The sequence below is a fragment of the Hippocampus zosterae genome, chromosome 8 (assembly GCF_025434085.1).
Source record: "Hippocampus zosterae strain Florida chromosome 8, ASM2543408v3, whole genome shotgun sequence".
NCBI lineage: Eukaryota > Metazoa > Chordata > Actinopteri > Syngnathiformes > Syngnathidae > Hippocampus > Hippocampus zosterae.
The window spans coordinates 10969034-10990181 of NC_067458.1; the positions used below are offsets into that span (position 1 = coordinate 10969034).

At 41.0% G+C, this 21148-nt stretch overlaps 1 protein-coding gene across 1 annotated transcript in view; it reads left to right on the forward strand.

Moving 5' to 3' along the window:
- The window catches only part of LOC127606304 (adhesion G-protein coupled receptor D2), an 81828-nt gene that overhangs the window by 47553 nt on the left and 13127 nt on the right, over positions 1-21148 (forward strand). Inside the window, exons 22-23 of the mRNA XM_052074527.1 lie at positions 133-280; positions 18673-18752. Coding sequence (XP_051930487.1) covers positions 133-280; positions 18673-18752 — 228 coding nt within the window. The remainder of the gene's footprint in view (positions 1-132; positions 281-18672; positions 18753-21148) is intronic.

The window sequence follows — 21148 nt, forward strand, 5'->3', positions numbered from 1 at the left end:
TTTACAGTTTTAATAGAAATTTGTAAGACAGCAGGCGGTAAATAAACATCAGAAATGTCTATTTTCATTAATGTCCTGAATCTGCGCTGATCCCAGAGTCTTGTGGTGACGTGACCTTCCCTTTGGTGACAGAACTGTGCCAGTTCCCGTCCATCCAGCTCAGTCACGAGCTCTCGTCCGCTCAGTTTACCACCAGGAGCAACCTTGAACCAGGAGGAGGCAAACACATTTCATAGTTGCAACACCCAAAGTCAGCAGAAGGAGGAAGACAGTACCACAAGTAAGTTGGTAGACCATCCATTGTCTAACCCGCATATCCTCACGATGGGTCGCGGACGTGTCGGAGCCTAATCCAGCCGTCTTCGGGCAGTAGGCGAGGGACACCCAGAACTGGTTGCCAGCCAATCTCAGGGCACACACAGACGAACAACCATCCACACTCACATTCACACATAGTGACAATTTAGAGTGCTCCATTAACCTGCGATTCATGTTTTGGGAATATTCCACTCTATGACCCGATCTATGGTGAAATGCATGCTGAAGTCATTTCAATACTCTCCTGAAACTGTCAATCCCTATTTACCATTGTCAATATTTTAGAAATACCACAGTCACTAAAATGATGTCGAAATGCAACCCATTTCCCCACTGTTCAGCAGCTGGCTTATCTGTGATGAATTAGTGCAAGGCCCTGCCTGTGTAGCCGTTGAGTGAAATCAGACATCAGAAATATCCGGCTCACTGTAACACTAACCAGACATACCGACATCAATCTACAGTATCTGGATGAGCTGATTGAAGAATACACTTGATTGTGTAAAAATTGTGAGTTTCCAGATTCAAGCAGGTAAAGTTAAAGTAGAGGTTACGCTCTGTTTTTCCTGCCACACTTCAAAATTCCGAATATAAAAAAAAAAAATGGAGCACTGCCTAAAGATATATTTCACGCAGTATCTGTGATGTCAGTTGCTTACTTTCTAATCACCAGAACAAGTACTGGCTAAGTAGTCTGCTGAGAGAAAAGCATTGTACTAATGCTTTTATAATCAACTCCATTATACGTCACAGTAATATATCAAATATTGACAGTATTTTTCTTTTTTTAGCCCAAAAATATGTTGATTACAATGTGTTCGACTTTTTCCTCAATGGAGTTTAAAAAATGTTACGTTAAAAAAATAAAAAAGAAAGTAAAAAGCAAAGCTAAATGCACATTCAGTTTAACCTGTCCTTTCTTAGCATGCAATTTCTGCAGGAATTTTTTATTCTAATGATCTTTGACATCAGTTAAGCTATTCAGACATGAAACTTTAATCGCAAATGATTCATTCAAAACGAACAGAAAATGTATAGACCCAAACGATGTGCATCATTGCTTGTGACGTTACCACGCGAATAATATTTTAGTTTCACATGCCCAGTGTGCGCAGCGCCACGCAGCCCTCACACACAGCGTTTCCTTTGCAGGTGATTTGCATGGTCCTCGACACTCTTAATGCCTCGCTCACTCACTCAGTGTGCGGCTAGTGTCACTGCCTGTGTCACATTTATGCGAATGAGACCACCCTCGAATCAGACAAATGAGGCCCTGCATCACAAATAATGTGTTTAATGTTACACAATCACTAAAATAAATGTTTGTCAGATAAGATTAATCAGACCATTTGCTGCTTCAATCGACTCCCTTCTCAATGTTACCGCATGCAAATTGGGTGTGCATGATTGACTGGCTTTATGGCCGAGCACTCAGACATACAGTACAGTACAGACTTGCTGTATATTAAATGTAGCAAGGACACGCTGGTGGGAGAAGGCCTGTGACATACATAAACAATAAATTATAACCAATCATCATTAAGTTCAGCTATTTTGGGTGTAACAGGGGTAATGGTGCATTACATATTATAATTTGTGCTGCTCGCACTGTTTTCCGGTGGACTTCAACTGTAAGCAGAACATCAAGTTCCTTTCAAAACCTCTTCCTCTGTGTGATTATTTTGTGATCTGGATGTTCAAGGACAGTCTGCCCTCAATATGCTTTTGGTGTTATGTGTTGCTTTATATTAATTTTTCGCTTTAGTGGTTTTGTATTGTATATTGTGGGGTAGACAGTGGGTGATGTTCAATGTATATCCCGAGGAAGCACAAATAAATGAACAAAAAAGGACATGTGCAATATGACAAAATAGGGGTTGATGTGTTTGTGGTGGTGGTGGTGAGGAGTGGGCTGGGGGGGTTGAATCAAAAGGGGAGAGGTTACGTGTGTGATTCTGTATGTGCATGTTGCTTTCCTGATAAGATGGCCCCACACAATGGCTAAGTTGAAGGTTGCAAGCCCTTTTCAAAGGGAATCAAATGTCAGGTCTCAGTGTGAGCGCATGCTTCATTAAAGCCTCCATCTAACTGAGCAGAGACCAAGTAGTTATTTCATGGTTCGGAAAAACAAAACCCCAACCAAAAAAAAGCTGAAGAATTAAAATGATCTTCCATTAGATGGCCGAAAGTAGAGAAAGTAAAGGATCTACCTGTTGCCTTTTATTAAACTGATGAAGTCAAGAATTCCCGTGAGTCCCTTTGTCTTCAACTATAGAGTTGCAGAGTTCACAAAAGTTATTTTGCAAGTAAATGGAGACAGGATCAGCGTTATTTCATCATTCAAACCTCGAACATTTTTGTTTGAGGGTGTGCCTTGAGATTTTTATCATGTAAGATGGTGTGCCATGTCTCTATAAAGATTAGCAAACACTGCAATATACATTGAAATTAGCTTTTTCAGCAATAGCAATAATGCTTTCCAGGTTTCTTCGGGCGGAATTAATCCGTTAAACGGTTTGCTCTTCCTAAATTGAACAACAATGTTGTACAGTTTTGACTTGAAATCTATTTTCATGGAAGCACCCTGCTTGTACTCTTTATGCATTTTTTTTAAATAGTGACTCTAAAACCTGAACAAATTGTTCAACGAACTTCCTGGGAATTGGATTGAGCTCAGCTTTAGAGGTTCCACCGAAAATGAAAAAAAAAAAGTATCTCAGAGTTATCTGACTAAACCTGATCACATGTGTCATTCCCAATTGATGTAAGTCAGCTTTTAGGAACCATATGTCTTTAAGGACGACTAACATTTGACACACTAACTTTTCCCTCATTGTTCCTTTGCATCCTTTGCAAATTTAAGGCCTCATTTTGAGAAAGTGATGTGATCCATTGCATGTATCCTTTTCAGATAGTACAAAGTACACCGATTGCATGCCGTCGACGCCACGGCATTGGCTTTCTCTCCTCCTCTGTAGCCTTCTTTGATACTACTGAAGTTGTCATGCTTAGTTTGCCCAATTCTTTGACATGCAACAGGATCCCGTGCTCCCCAACAATTGCGTAATGACAGTGTCATCTGGGTACCATTTCTCCATGTGTAAGTCCTCACCAGAGCAGCCATGATAAGTGCTGGGCCATAATGACAATGTCAATTTTCAAACGGTGTGGCTCATGTAGGTTCTTATTTACCATTTGAGGCAGAGTCTTGTTTATATGCATGACTACATGCTCTATGTGCAGTATTTGATGACGTGTCTGCTGCATGTGCCACGTGCATGAATCCAGACTTTTACTGGCAAGTGTAATTTGGTGGCTTGGTGATGATGACGTGCTGCCTTCACGAGTAAAAATACAATCTTTTTTTTTTTTAATTTTATAGATACTCAAAGTTTTCTTCGGACTCTTGACTGTGGCTTCCACAAATAATAACGGCCATCATGGTCATGGCTCTACAATTTTATTTGTATGACGTGACTGTATACTCCCCCTCAAAACAAGGCAAGTTCAATACGGCAAAGAAAAAGTCATGGAATGGGGTATTTTGACGAAAGCACATCAGATACATTTTATTAGTTATGTATTAATAATTGCCACCTATCCAGTTAAAACTCAACCGTTTTTTGTTTTCGTGATGATTGGCGATCGTAATGTGAAAGTAACAAAAACATTTGACTATCTCGTGCCTTCACTTAATTTTAATACTTAACCTCATTTTAGAGAACAACTTACCTTTGGGTAATGTTGGAATTATTTAGAATTTGAGTCCGCTTACTTTATTTTTGCTTTATTCTTCTGTTCTCCCTCTTATTAAAAATCTGAATTTTTAGAAACTCAAACGTACGCCACTTCTGTTGTATTTGCTTTGCACACACTGGTACTTAAATTTTGGCAACAAATCCTTCAGCATTTTAAATATGAAGAACAATTTCAGCATTTAAATGATTATTACCAGATGTGACACAGATATTTAATTGAAATTACACACACTTGACATACAGTCACTTTGTGTGTGTGTGTGTGTGTGTGTGTGCGTGTGTGTGTGTGTGATGAACTCAGTGATATTCAGAAACCCTCAAGATGAACGGGAAGAATGTTTTGCTGTGGAATTTACATCACATTCATGGTGAACTCGCTAGAAAAAAATGCACATTGCAGATGCGCTATGTGTGCGCGCGCGTGTATGCGTGTGTGTGTGTGTGTGTGTGCGTGCGTGTGTTTGGTCCGACAGTATTCCGTGTTTATTGTCTTCCTGATGCAAAGTGATGTGCACTAATTCTACATCTGGTCTGACCAAACAGGGCTCAAAAGTTCAGCCAAGATAAAAAGAAACACAATTCTTTACAACTTCCCCTCCGTTGTTACTTATAAATTAAATTTGATCTGTTCTACTTTTCAGTTAAAAATGCGTTGATCGGAGTAACGATATGTGTGGCTGTGTTTTTGCTCGCCAAGTTTGGGTGTATTGAGCATCATGTTGCAAATTTGCGCCAGACCCTTGAATTATTTTGCAAGAAATCATTCCAACAAGTGAAGCCACAGTATGAAGTATCTAACATTGGAGATTCATCATACCCACTGAAGCAAATAAAAAGACGAAAAACGGAGCCTATTTGGTGCTTCTTAAGTGGCTTTAAGGGAAACTGTTTATGCATAACCACCCAGCCGCTGCAAAGCGTGAACTCCAATTTGTTTTATGCTGCCGCTGTACAGAAGAACGCTAGGCTGTCACCTGCCGACCTAAGTCCCGAGAGGAGAATCTATTCATTATTCAGAGTCACTACTGAGCAGAAGCTGCGACATTGTCATGTATAACAAATTGAGGTTGCGAACACGCCGAATTTGTATCTGCTTACAGAGGCTGACTGCATTATACATACTGCAGGTGCCGCTGAATGTGTGGTAATAGGATGGATGATGGATAGCCAAGCTACACGGGCTTCCATTCTTGGGTTATTCATCTACAGTATTTATGTGCTTATTTATATATTGCTTCACCCAAAATGACCCTCAAAACACAGGATGGCGCACGAGGGCCTCAAGGAGGTTGAGTTTTGGCCATTCGAGAAATGGACACTGAGCTGTTTGAGGTCTGTAAGTCATCTCTTTAGCAAGTGTCGGATATGTTGATGTCAGTGTTGATGTGCATTGGTGGTGCAGGCTGTGACGTTTGTTGACTCCCGGTTGCTCTTTAACCTTAGCCAGAGGAATAAACCATGAGGTTGTTTTCTCTAGAGGGTTATTTTCTTGTTCAAACTATATATACGTGAGGTCATTCCAAACATATTTCCAAATCCATTTCATCAAATTTCAGTCATGCACAGTCATCAGATGACTGCCTTTTACTGCTACAACTGTCTTGTGTTTCACTTTTCCCAAATAATTTTGGTTCGCCCAGTAAGTCCAAAGACTTGTGATAATAACGCACGATTATGAAATAAGTGTGATGTTTAATCCTGGAGAACCCACAGAGTCAAATTTGGCCCCTATAAATTCTTCTTCTCAAATGCTACCCTTAAATACCAAAGTATTATATTTGGCCCTAATCCTAATTTAGAGTTAAAGATAAGATAAGATAAGATAAGATATCCTTTATTCGTCCCACACTGGGAAATTTACAGCCTCCAGCAGCAAGAATATATGTAGAAAGAAGAAAGAAGAAAGAGAAAAAAAACAAACATCTTTCAATTAAATGCAATATGAACAACACAAAATGGATAAATCGCAGTACTATTTACAATTTTTCTTCACATCATATAATTATTATTATTATTATGATTGTTATTTTTTATTCATCAGCCTGACAGCAGTCGGTAGGAACGAGCGTCGGTATCTCTCCTTCTTGCAGCGCGGGTGTAACAGTCTCTGGCTGAAGGAGCTACCAAGTGCTGTCAGGGCGGGCTGGAGGGGGTGGGAGGGACTGGCCATCATAGCTTTTAGCTTAGTTAGCATCCTTCTGTTGCCCACCTCCTACAGAGTGTCAAGGGAGCAACCCAGGTAAAGTATTGAATATTTGAAAAAAAACATATATTTTGGTGTTCAGTGAACATATAGCTGTCATTTAATGTATAATTCATCATTTTCCAAAGAAGAAAAAGGTTCTTGGGTTCTCCAGGGCTAAGAATGAAAATCGAGGAACGAAAATGTCAGAGGCTTGAATTTCACAATGTCATTTTGAATTAGGAAAGTTGAAGAAAGCGTTCAACGTGCAGCTCAGGGACGAATACACGAGGTGATGATATTTTTGCATTAGAATGACATATTACTATCAAAATCAATGGTTTGGAAATAATCTTGTGAGTTCTTGCTTCATGGAGCAAGTGAATGAGTCATCATCACAAATACTTTCACTTTGCCACATCCAACATGGCTGCGGCATCAACGTATACTCAAGATAACATCTATTTGTATGTACTGTAAACGTTATCCATAATGATACTTGCTAGCAGCAGTAACTTGTTGCAGACTAATGGGTTTTTTTGTATTCACGACACGACACGTCATGGCCCGTGTCCTTCTCCCGTTTATGCATGAACTGTATTTTCCCTGAGAAACATCATTACTGACCACCTCAGTTCTTAAGCATCACCACGACATTTCATCTGCCAGCAGTACCGCAAAACAAGTATCAGTCTTGCTACTCCATTCTCCACAACTGTTCTCCATCATATGCATCTCAACAGCCCGTGGCAACGACATGCTGGCAGCTTCAGATGAGCCAAAGTGGGAGAGAGAAAGGGGGGGGGGGGGGGGGTAAAGAAGGGTGAATCGGGCCGTAGATCAGGGCAGAGAGGATGGCGACACGGCCAGTAGGTGACAGGGGAATAACATCCCTTTCTCCTCAATCGACAGGGACCATAACTCCTGTCTCTCCAGGGACAGATTGAGAAAGGCAATAGCCCAAGGGGTTGTGAAGCTCGGATGCTTAGGAGAATTGAAAGTTAAAAGAAAAACGATGTTTGCTGAGCCACGACTACTGCTTCAGTCGGAATTTTCAAAAGGCCTTTTTCTTATACTTTTTTCATGCTGTCCATATATTATCAGACGCAAATTATCCAAGGTTTATTAAATACCATATGCTTCAAATAATACACCACTAAGTTATCACAAGATTGTTTTTGCACCCATCTATTTGTTGCATTATCACTTGGGCCAGGGACTAGAAGCCCTGTCCACCTTGGCCGAATTGCCACTCAGTCATGGACCAAGCACATAAAGACAGGCAGCAGTTCACTTTTTTTGGTGGGGGGGGGGGGATACAGTGATGCAATTTTCAGTCTTCAATTATAATATGTCAACATATTTCTTCAGGAAACCAGAGTAGGCCCTTAAAGAATGCACCCGTTGACACTTTTACACTCTCCTTGGCACCAAATTATAGCAGAAACGGCACATGTTTGTAATTCATATAAACTTATAATGATAAAGAATAGAAGAGAAAATAACTTCATTAGGGCTAAGTATTATTTGAATAATCTAGCACTTATTTTGCTTTACTCTATCACTTATTTTGCTTGAATTTCCATACATCAAATTGATATCATCATTCTGACCCAATTTCCGCAAAAATATTGTTTTCCAAAATAAAAGAAAATGTTTTATTTCGATTCAACACAAATATAAGTTTTTATATATCGCAATGCAGATCTTCTCAGCCAAAAACTACAATTATAGTACAGTGATTCCTAGCTATTGCACGGTTCGTTTATCTCGGATTCAGTGCATCGCAGATTTTTTCAAACATTCCTTAAAAAACACAAAAACATATGGATATGAACATGGAGTACAGTACTATATATGTTGCTCTATGTGACTCGCTGTTGTTTTGCAGCTTCTCGCGGACTGTTTGAGGACTTAACATATGCAGGTAAAAAATAAATAAATAAAATTAATTGGGTGGCGGCCTCGGTAGTCCAGTGGTTAGCACGTCGGCTTCACAGTGCAGAGGTACCGGGTTCGATTCCAGCTACGGCCTCCCTGTGTGGAGTTTGCATGTTCTCCCCGGGCCTGCGTGGGTTTTCTCCGGGTGCTCCGGTTTCCTCCCACATTCCAAAAATATGCATGGCAGGCTGATTGAACACTCTAAATTGTCCCTAGGTGTGAGTGTGAGTGCGAATGGTTGTTCGTCTCTGTGCGCCCTGCGATTGGCTGGCAACCGATTCAGGGCGTCCCCCGCCTGCTGCCCGCAGACGGCTGGGATGGGCTCCAGCGCCCCCCGCGACCCTAGTGAGGATCAAGCGGTTAGGAAAATGAATGAATGAATGAATAAAATTAATTGGTCGCTACTTCACGGATTTTCATTCGCCGCGGGTGGATAGCTACCTGCTACCTACACGAGGGATTACTGTAAAAAAAAAAAAAAAAAAGCCAATCTGACAGTGACAATCAAAATAGAGCATGATTATCATTAATGACATTTTCCCTGATTCTCCATATTCCACTTCAGGAAATATACATTTTCTTGACTATTCATTGTAGGGGCGTGAAGAATAACTGATATGCATCAATGCATGGCAATGCGCAGGCATGAAGTATGTGCGTTGGTAGAGCAGCTGTGCATTGATAACATTTGGGGATGGAATCAAGATAAATCGGTATCTGTATCGATCCAGTTTGATCCGTTTATTTAGTGTTTATTTGTATTCATCATTTATGAATGTGATCCAACTATCATTTGTGGTAAACATAGTCACTGATTAAACCAGCACACCCGCTGCAATAGTCTGTACTGCTTGTGTAATTCAGAGCATCTGTATTAATAATTTTTTTTATCCAGTTGTCCACTTCTGCAGTAAAATCGGTAGTGTTCCCAGCACTTTTGATTGCAAATGTGTTTGTATATTCCTTCTGTCCTCGCCATCCTCAACGCATTCAAGTTTATTGTGATACTACTAGCATGACCAGCCTCTCTTCGTAAAAGGCAGTCACTCTCCGTGATGACATTGTCACCGTCTGGCATGAACATGGAGGAGTCCGTCAGTGCCTCGGAACTGTCTTGGGCTAGCAACCCATAAAAGCTGTGAACAAAGTGCGAACTTTTTCCGCTCGTGTGAAGAAAATAATACATGCTGTAGCCTTTTTTTTTTTTCAGATATCCAAAAATAGTGTCATTGCAACAATGACCCGCGCAATATTGCAAAGATGCGCAATAAGTTGTATGTGGAATTGTATGCGATCATTTATTTATTTTTTATAATACCGCAAGTCTCTGACAAAAATAGGGTAAGAAAAATATACATATACTCTTACAAGTATGTAAACATGTACATTAATACATCATTTAAAACAATTTTTGTTCACATTTTACATACACTATTACACATCATATCATATTTTTACATGCATGACGGCAAGGTCGTGCTTTATTGAACCAATTTAAAAACCTTGAAAGAGAACTGCCTCCTTTACTCAGCATCGCAAGCATCTCAAAATTAATAGAGTACGAGTAATAGCTTTGTTTTGATGGTGTGATGCCATTTTATGTCATATTTGTAACATTTTACTGTGCATACTGAGTATTACAATGAAGCTTAAATTGAAGAAAATTGTGAATTGATATTGCAATATCGATCAGAAAAATCGCAAATCGGTAGAATCATTCAGCTCTAATACACAGGCATCAAGCTTTATCCACTGTATATAAAAATTGATTAGGATCATTACATTCAACTTTACTACCAATAAGCTGATGAATACGTGCAGATTAGATATTGGCTGTTGATCAATACATGTTTGTGCATGGGATGTGTGTGATAGGGTAGATTGATTCCGAATATAAACAGTAAACGTGTCTGCTGACATGTATTGCAGGGCCCTTTATGTTCCTCCTTAGCGAACTCTGTCCTCTTGGGTGTGTGTTTTACGTGAATAGGAAATCCGAAACACCCCATTAATGTCATTTTCAAAAATGTTTAAAATGACAAAAACGGACAGAACATGATTTTTCCCAGGACGGCGATGATATGCACAATTTGAAGCATGTGCAGGTTAGTTATATTTCAGGATTTATTTTGAGGGATCAAATTAAAAGGGCACAAACACGCACAGGGGCAGGTTAGTCCTCCTCCACACTGGTACCTGCTCCGCTGAAGGTGAAAGAAGTGCTCGCTTGAGCTCATTGAAAAGTAGATGTGACAGTAAATTTTTCAGGCCCTGTGAGATGGGAGATCTTGTTATAGCAGTCAGGATGGGGGTCAGGGCAGTGGCTGCTTGATGATTGAGGAAAAGAGAAGTAAATTCATTCTGCTTCGGGCACTTTGTCAAGTGCCAGTAGCTTACCGTTGAGAGCCACTCACCCATCACCGTGTTACGGCCCCAGAGGTCACCTCCCTTGCCATAAATCCAGCTCGACTCCTCGTCTGCTAAACCTATTGCCTTCCACCGGCTGAGCACGAGCAGCAAGAGGCTGCAGCTGGTAGTCCTCATAGTCACTCAAACTAAAAAAAAAAAAAAAAAAAAGACAAGAGAATATAAATGGTGCTGATGGTGTAAGGAGCAGGGCTTTGGGTGTTTCTGAGCCATTTAAAGGGTGTTTGGACAAACGTGCCATGTGAGACTGTATCGTTTCACGTTGACTCATCACCTGGCCTTTGAGCTGTTTTTTATTTCGTAGACATTTCTCCTACCAACACTACAGTGTGCAATAAGAATGATTTATTTATTTTTTTTGTCGAACAAAAAGCTCTGACAGTTTCAGTAAAATCATTGCGTTGAATACAGCTCTTGAATTAAATTCACCTCAAACTGTCATACTTGGTCGACAGTTGGGGGACTGTGCATAAACTACTGACGATATATAAATTTTTAACTGCCAATTAAACTTTGCAGGATAATTAAAAGGCTGCAGATAGTGGGAATGCCAGGGGGGGGGGGCAATGTATAGTATACCCCAAAAAAGAGCAGGATCGTGATGGTTTTACTGATTTTAATATTCACCATGTTTTTCTTCATCAATGAACAAAAGCGCGACAGTAGCCAAACTAGATATGGAGGTACTTCTTGTCATTTGGAAAAGTCAAATTAGTTTTTCGCTTTTGAGATAATGAAGTGAGTGGAAACATCCTTTCACCTGTCTTGATGAAGAAAATTGCTTTCCTGGCTATGTGCTAAACTTCCAGAATTATTACAAAAATACAATCGGTGGAGCAACTTCATTTTTAATTTTTGAAAAAAAAAAACCAAACATTTGCCTTAAGAAATATGACTTTTGAGCTTTGTAAGACACTGCCAATCTCTGATATAATTAATTCATGTGTTGCCTTTGCTCTAGTCCAATTATGTGAATACTTGAAAATTAACCTTGTGGCAATTTCAATTTGTTGCACAATGATGAGGGTCGTTTGGTACATCAAGGCTGATGATCTCTTTACAGGTAGCTATCTATCAAGTTATTTTGTGAAATTAAATGCGCTTTTTGAACACGGTTTAACAGATGAATGCAAATGAACACACTGTCACAAGACAACGGACACTAGCATTCTTCCATAAATCGATAATAATATCAAAAATGAATTTCTCAACAAGTGGTCTGAACACTTTTCCAAGCAAGTAGCAAAGGAATACTTTATTAAGGAAAACTTTTGATCTCCTGCTGGTGGATGTTTTTTTTTTTAATTGTGAGTAGGCTGTCTCACATGATCTGCTCCTTTTTTTTTTTTTTTTTTTTAAGTATGTCATCATACACCATAATTACACCTGCCCCAACTTTGTGGCTATGTTTTTTGAAGTTGATTTTTCTTTTTCTTCTTACGGCATATGCGTCTGTGCATTCCCTTCTCCGAGATGTAGTATCACAGCACCAAGCTGCTTTCAATATAAACCTCTTATTAGATGGTGATTATCTTGCCTGCGTCTGGCTTCTTTCAGTCACTGACTTGAAGTCGGAGAGGCCAGGGGCATACGAGGAAGAAAGGAGTGAAAACTTCCTGAACCTAGTTTTCACCTCCCACCTCTCAACTCCAAGTGTACCCCACAAAACTATCAACCACCAACCTTATTTAGGCTGTTTTTTGATGGGGTGGGGGGGGGGGTGTTCATGACCAAGAATGGTGTTTTGTTAGTTGAGTGTATTACAAATGCAACATGGTCTTTGAAAGAGAGTAATGTAGATTCAAGAGACAGAGCTCCATTCATCTTGTTTAAAATATTTTGCAACTTTAGCATTAAATTTTACTAGGTGAATGAACTAACATACTGTATTTTTATGACTCAAATAATAACACAAATTCACCTTAATGGTGTGCGTGCATGTGTGTGTGTGTGTGTGTGTGTGATTGTGTTCGGCGCCAGCACTGGTGTTTCTGAAGGCCTTGGAAAGATTGCGTTTACATGGCCACACAAGGAAGGTGAAATTACATTGGACAAGAAAAAAATCTGTCCGCCAAGACACACGCTATCAAATGATGACAATAGACTGTTGGATATGAATGAATAATAATAATAATAATACATCACATTTGTAAGCGCCTTTCACAACACTCAAGGACACTGTACAGCCAAGACCAATAATAAAACACAGATAAAATAATAAATAAAGAAAGAAAGATTTAAGGCGGGTAGGCAAGTCTGAATAGGTGGGTTTTGAGCTGGGTTTTGAATAAGGAAAGAGAGTCAATATTACGAATGTTGGGAGGAAGTGAGTTCCAGAGTTTGGGGGCAGAGCGACTGAAGGCTCTGCACCCCATTGTACTGAGACGGGCAGAGGGTAGAAAAAGGTGGAGGGAGGATGAGGACCTGAGTGAGCGAGAGGGAATGGAGATTTGAAGAAGATCTGACAGATAGGGGGGCGCAAGGTTATGGATGGCTTTGAATGTATAGAGAAGTATTTTGAAGTTGATTCTAAGTTTGACAGGAAGCCAGTGGAGCTGTCGGAGGATGGGGGTGATATGATGGAAGGAGGGGGTTCTCGTGATGATCCGGGCTGCTGAATTCTGAACAAGTTGAAGTTTATGGAGGAATTTTTGATGGACACCGAAGAGGAGTGAGTTGCAGTAGTCAATACGGGAAGTGACGAGACTGTGAACAAGGATAGCGGTGGTGTGCGGAGTGAGTGAGGGACGGAGGCGGTTTATATTGCGAAGGTGGAAATGAGCGGACCGGGTAATGTTATTGATGTGGGAGTGAAAGGATAGTGAACTGTCAAGGATGACACCCAGACTCTTCACCTGGGGGGAAGGAGATATAGTGGCATTATCAATTGTGAGGGAGAAACTGTCGGCTTTGTTTAGAGTGGATTTGGTACCGACGAGTAGGAGTTCAGTTTTATTGCTGTTTAGCTTGAGGAAATTGTGGGTGAACCAAGATTTGATTTCTGAGAGACAGTGAGAGAGGGACGAGGGTGGGAGAGAAGCGTCGGGTTTGCTGGAGAGATAGAGCTGGGTGTCATCCGCAAAGCAGTGAAAGTGTAAGCCAAATTTGCGGAAAATGTTTCCGAGTGGAAGGAGGTAGACAATGAAGAGGAGCGGACCGAGGACAGAACCCTGGGGAACACCAGAAGAAACGGGGAGGGATTGTGAAGTAAAAGAATCAACTTGAATGAACTGAGAGCGGCCAGTGAGATATGAGTGGAACCAATGTAGAGGGGTGTTGGTGATGCCTATGGTAGAGAGTCGATTGAGGAGGATGGGGTGAGAGATTGTGTCGAAGGCTGCACTCAGGTCAAGGAGGATGAGGATGGAGATAAGGCCAGAGTCTGCTGCCATGAGAAGATCGTTTGTGATTTTTATGAGGGCTGTTTCAGTACTGTGACGGGGACGGAAGCCGGACTGGAATTGTTCATAAAGACTATTGTCGGTGAGGTGGGAGTGGATCTGAGAGGCGACAGTTTTCTCCAGAATTTTCGAGATGAAGGGAAGATGGGAAATGGGGCGTAGGTTATTGAAGTCATTGGGATCTGAACCAGTTTTTTTCAGGATTGGTGTGACAGCTGCAGTTTTGAAGAGTACAGGAACAATTCCAGTCGACAGAGAGGAATGGATAATGGCTGAGATGAAGGGAAGCAGAGAGGGTAGGCAGGATTTGACCAGAACTGTGGGGAGGGGATCAAGCTGACAGGAGGAAGTCTTGGATTTAATGATGAGGTCTGAAATTAATGAGAGATGGGGGAGTTCAAAAGAAGAGAACAGTTTGCAAGGGGTGAGAGGTTCAGATGAGGGGAAAGGTACAGAGGAGCCCAGATGCTGGTGGATTCTGTTGATTTTTTCATTGAAAAAGAGGAGAAGTGCATTGCAGGTGTCACGAGAGTAAAAGTGAGGTGGTAGGGAGTCAGGAGGTTGAGTGATTCTGTTCCAAAGGGAAAAGAGAGTCTTAGTATTTCCAGCATTGGAGCAGATGAGTCCGGAGTAGTAGTGTGATTTTGCTTGAGAGATGGAATCCTTGTAGAGGGATAGCTGAGCTGCATAGATGTCCTTGTGAGCAGTGAGGCCGGTTTTCCTATAAAGTCTCTCAAGCTGCCGGGTTTGGGATTTCAAGGAACGTAGATGAGGGGTGAACCAAGGGGCAGACCGAGTAAAAAGGACAGAGCGGGACTTGACAGGGGCGAGCGTATTGAGGATGCTGGTGAGACCAGAGTTGTATTGGAAAACCAAATCATCAGGAGTGGAGTCAATGTCCGGAGTCAGGGTGGTCAGCCATGCAGTGAGAGAGTCAATGTTAATGTCTTTAATATTACGGTAAACAATGGTCCGGGGTGATTTGGCAGTTGAGAGCTGGAGTGTAATGTTGAATGAGATAAGGAAGTGGTCCGTTATTGGAAGTTCGTCAGCAGTACAGTTGGAGGGGGAAATACCAGAGCAGCAGATCAGATCCAGGGTGTGACCTTTGATGTGTGTGGGAAAATCTACAAATTGATCAAAACCAAGACTGTTAATTGAAGAAGTGAAGTCAATGGTGAGAGGAAGAGCAGTGTTGTCCATATGTATATTAAAATCTCCCAGGATTATTACATTTGGTGACAGAGAGGAGAGATGGGAGAGGACAGTAGACACTTCATTTAAAAAGTCGCGGTGGGGTTTGGGGGAGCGGTACACTGTGGCAATAATCGTGGGGATGGGTCCGGATATTTGACAGGCAAGGCATTCAAAGGAGGAAAGTGGCGGGAGTGAAACCGAAAGTACTTTCCACTTCTCGCGGTATACTATCGCGAGACCTCCTCCGCGACCAGAATCGCGGGGCTTGGAAATGTAAACAAATCCCGGGGGAGTGGAATCGTTCAACTGTGAGAAGTCCCCGGGAGTTTGCTAGGTTTCATTCAAGCAGAGAATGTCAAGCTTACGGTCCGTGAGGATATCTTGAATGAGATTACCCTTCCCAGTAAGCGAACGGATGTTAAGTAGCCCGAAGTTGACGGCGGCAGTCTCGCTGCTGCGGGGGCCGTTAGCCGACCTAGCCATACGATTGATCTAACTTGTAAATTGTAGTTGCCTCCTTGCACGCCACTGCATCAGCCCATACATAGAACCAGAAATGTGCTATGTAATGCAGTTACCGGTAAATCATTTGAGTGTTCAAAGGATTATGACAGTTTTGTTACCTTCCTGTGGTCTCCAAATGAGAAGGTTTCCAAATCTGAAATGCCAGCAGCTACGCAGTGATTAGGAATCGAGGAAAAATTAAATGAACTGAAAATGAGACAGAAGGAAGACATAGATGACAGGCAGGGGAAAAAAAATAGCCGGGAAGGGGTCTTCATAGGACCCCACTGCTCAGCTGTCATTCTGTTGGCTTCCAAAGAGTCACACAATGGACTGGACAGATGGTCCCAAACGCACCGCAGTGAGCTTGACTCTATTAAAAGCTGTTTGCTTCATGCCAGACGCCAACAAGATCCATTTGTTTCTCATTTGGATGTACATGTTTGACGACCAGCTTTTGTTGTTGCAAGAAACCCTCTTGCGTGTTTTGGCCACAAAATGGCCATCACAAGTGTGACTATGATGTCGGTGTTTATTTTGAAGATAATCAAGAGACAATTAAAAGCAACCAATGAATGTGTTCAAACAACAGTACTTTGGCTGATTTGCACCGAGTGGCTGTCAGCCAACGCTGCAGCGTATGGGGAATTTATGGCTGATAACCATACAAATATCGGCCCTTATGCTCTCCCCACCACAGGCAACCTACACACAATTTTACTCCCTACCTCCCTGCGCTCTCCGACCGCTTGACTTCCTAAAGTGCAGCTCTGTCACCTCGGAATGATCAACTACTCCGACATGCTGACCTTTCTCCGTCTGGCCTTTTCCCTGCCTTGCTGCTCTCTCGCATGTAGATGAGTCACAGACCAATGAAAATATTTTGCTGTTCTTTTGGTTTGTGGGCGGGAAAGCCAAGCATTGACATTGTGAAATTAGTTTTGGTAGTAGTTTATGGTGCCCGACCCATTTTCAGATTAACCGTTGGTCGAGGTGATTCATCTCAACACTGAGAGCCTGTTCGAGAGTTGACATGACAGGCGATACAGGTAGCTCAGACAAATTGGGCGGATGTTTCGATGCCGATGCACAGACAGATGTGGTGTCCATAAATCTGTCTGCACCATTTCAATTTTGTGACATTACGAAATAAACCGATCGCTTAACATTAAAGGAGCACTTGCTCAAACAAATAGATTTCCTTCCAATCATTCTTATCGTATCTGATTTTCAGATGACAGCCATTGTACTAAAAAAAATCTTGAACATTTGTCACAAGAAGAAACAAAACATACTTCATAATCTTCAATAATAATTGGAGTACCATTGTTTTTATATTTTCATTCATATCAGGAAACTCACCCGCCAATGATACGACTACAATACAATGTACATTCAATGACAACAATTGCATCAACAATGACTGAATCATCACAGGCTTAAACAGAAGCATAAATTGCTCAAAAATCAATGTATAGATGAATGCTGACTGAGGTAATGCCGTAGATCACAAAAAACTGGACTGGAAGTTAATGGTTGGTTAGCCTTTATAATTTTTCCAGTTCGATTATTCAAATTGGGGCCTTGAATTTCGTACAAGCCGTTATGGTTCTGGGCCAGTCCGGAACAGGAGCGGATCCCCCAAACGCAGACAAGGATAAGATCCGGTACAAAAAAAGATGTCCAAAAACGACAAGGAAAAGCCAATCAATGAATAAAAGAAAAACACCAGGTTGGGTCGCACTTCTGGTTTCGCAGAACCTCGGTTGTGGCAGAGAGTCTCAGAGGAACTTAATCCGTGGTGGAAAATGCTGCGTAGCGCACAGTCACCAAAGCCACTTTTCTGCCGCGAGAATGCGGATAATTCTGTTATGGTTCTGGACCAGTCTGGAATAGGAGCGGAACCCACAAACAGACAAGGATAAGATTGAGAACAAAAAAAGTTTCATTTTCAAAATAAATAACGCTACTAAAAAAAGAGCTTGCAAAAGGCAAGAGAAATACCAAAAAAAACCAAAATCACAAAAATGACGAGCAAAAGCTAAACAATGAATACAACAAAAACGCACCAAGGATCACAATACCAAAACAAAACAGAGATAACAAGAGAAACAAACCAGAATACAAGTAGGACTAGCAACGAGATGAAGATTGACGAAGGTCTAGAAAATAAGCACTTGCACGTTAGACATAAGCAAGGCGAATATTCCGACAACTGATGATGGCTTGGCAGTCTCTTATAACAAGTGACAGATAATGACATGACGAGAAACTGGTGCGAAATGGGAGGGAGAGCTGTCCATTGCCACCTGCTGGAGACAAAACAAAACAAAACCTTGACACAAGCTACCATAATAATTGGTTATTTAATCACTGATCAGACATTGGAGCTACAATTTACAGGAAAATTGTGTCACAAATGATATGAATGTACTAATTCAATGTCTGTGAGCCACTATTACTTCTTAGCAATGCAGTACTTAATCAGGCAGTGTGTGCAGCTGCAGATCTGAACGCATGAAAAGTGGAATGATTGGCGGCAATCGATGTGCATGGTATCATTAGCCATGCTTCTCCAATGGGCTCCTGTTCATGATCGTTCACCTTTATTAATGATTGTTCACCTTTAGAGCCCCCAGTAATTGTTTCTTCAGCTTCTGTTTCGTCTTGTAATACGTGAATTTGAACTTCAATTTGGATAGATAGGAAGACTAAAACAGGCAATCTCATAAAGTAATCCCAGGATTGTTTTATTTTTGTCTACTATCTATCTACTCTATGAAAGTCAATTACTTCGGATTGTTTCTATTATTTATTTTCCGCCATGTGTGTTGGTTTCACTTTTTATGTTTTTGTTTTCCTGAAACATTTTGCTCACGTGACTGCCGTCCGAGAAAGTTGACTTCACAGATTGAACAGTGCACATGCATGTCTCTGTCTCCAGCTCAGCTGTCCCTTCCTTGTGTTCCAACGGAGTCCAATTCCTTCGCCCTATGTTCCACAGGCACTCATCTGCATAGAAAGGTAACACTCCTTTTGCACATGTCCACATAATGCAGTCACTTGAAATGTTGCCTTCAAGGTTGGGGTTTATCAACTGACTTTGAGCTTTAAAACCATTGGACTGATTCAACCTGTGTCCAGGCTGAACGTTTTACAGTTCTGTGGTAAGAGACAGTCAGCGCTAAAAGCTTATTTCGCCAGATGCTGCTGGTTTTGCTTAATTGGGAAATATGTATATTTATTTAAATTCCATGCCTAAGACCACCAACAGTGCAAAAGTTAAAACTAAACCAGATAAATATTCACTCATGACACCTTAGATTATTGTGCATACTATATGTTTTCCAAGTCTGAAAATATGCTTTATACTGTACTGTAATTTCTATTCAACCAGTACAGGAGATGATACTACTCTACTTTAATTCAAATTCAGTTTAATTTAAAAAAAATACATTTATAGGACTTGCTAGAGCTCAAATGATCCAATCATAGGAAACCATCAAATATTCAACCAATTCACCCCAACCCTCTCTTGCTCTTTTCTGTCTGTCATTTGCACACAAGCACATGCTCATTTCCATGGCATTTGTCTACATGTCCCCCTAGTGACCAACGTAAGTACTACATAACGGCCATGCAGGGCTTTCCCACTACAGTGTATGAAATCATTTTGATTGAATGTATTATATCTCAAGGTACAAGTCTACTACTAATAAATCACTTGTTATGATGAGTTTAAAAGTACAAAGGTTTTAACAACATTACACATACACTATTACTAAATGAGAATCAGCTAAAATATGTTGAAACATACTTTTCAAAATCAGTCGACATCTGTCACCATCACCATCGTTTTCTCTATCTGCTTTGTGGCCAAACAACTGCTACGTAACAATGTCAGACTGCCCTACCTCAAAAGAGATTGAAGCTGACTCTCCTCTCCATCCAGCTTTGTTGTTTCTTCTCAGATGTTGGGTGGTCCTTGTCTCTCGCGTTCTCTTCCACTCTATCTCCTTTTCACTCATTGTCAAGTTCACAGCGTCTGTTTCTCTTTGAGCTTCACGGCATCCAGCCATGGGGTGAAACTCAATACTTGAGTATACACAATTAAGTTCACACCAGAGGTTATTGGATGGAAGTATGGTCCCGTTCTGCAAAACGTGTGAATCAACTGGAGGACGGGAGGTTAGGAGTGCTGGCAGGTTATTTGGTCAAGGTTAAATAAATATTGGAGGTTAGCAGTGTTATAAGCTGCATTGCCTGGATTTTACCCTTTGAGGCCTTTTGTTTTGCAATTTAAAAAAAAATGTGTCAGTGTTTAGTTTCTGTGCAGTAGACCTGTTTCAGAGTGGGCAATGTCTAATATTTAATCATAAAAGGATTCAATGGGTAAATAAATGTTTTACAAGGCAAAGGGCAGAACTTTTCATTTTCATTTAAAATCCAATTCATGTGTTGTTTTGCTTGCAAAGCACAACATATTTACAGAAAAACAACACATTTTCAAATGTTGGATTTTGTTCCAAAGTATGCTCAATTCTTGACGAGACCAAATGAAAGTCCAACACAATTTGTGAAAAAAAATTGACAATTTCTTTCAATGGAACAAAACAATATTCCTGGTTTTATCTCACCCCAGCTGACCTTCGCAGCCTGTTGAGTGTTTCAGTGTTTTTCCCTGTTGTTAACATGCCATTGGGAGACCCATGACAGGCCACTTTAAGACACCTGAAATACACACAATTGCCCCCCGCCCCCACTAACCCCCACACACGCAAACACTAATGGCAGAATGAGTCATTCAGTTATTTGATGGGCGGTGCATGAATCCGTCAGGAGTGTTTTGGGGGTTTCCTGTTTTGGTCCGTGTGCCTCATGTGCTTCCTGGCAGGGGGCTGGTGGTGTCATGTCATCTTTGGGACTGGCGATACACATGCGATTTTCCCAAGGGGTAAACTGATATGGTATAAATAATAGGACATGATAGAATAAGGTGTTTGTCTTGGTGCAATCAAACCATTTGTGACATCTTGCCAAAACACTCTACGCCTCAGTATTTTTTTTTTGTCCTAAAAATACGATTTAAATACTTTCCAGTGAATAAGAGGTCAAATGTCAACTTTATATTGTCTCTTATATTTGTGGTGAAAAACGACAATCACATCACATACATACTTTGGAGAAAAAAGGTCCTGTGAGCACAAAATATTATTTCAAATCTGTAAAATAGTGCATTAAACCATGCACACACATTTTTTTTGTTTTTGCTTTAATAGACATATCTGGAAATGTTTATGTCTTACGCCAATTCACCCATACATACAAACTGTCCACACTCGCGGTAGGAGAAGCAGTGGTCATGTTCCATTAATCCAAAGCAAGCAGTGGGGATTGATCAATTAGCCCTGCTTAAAGGT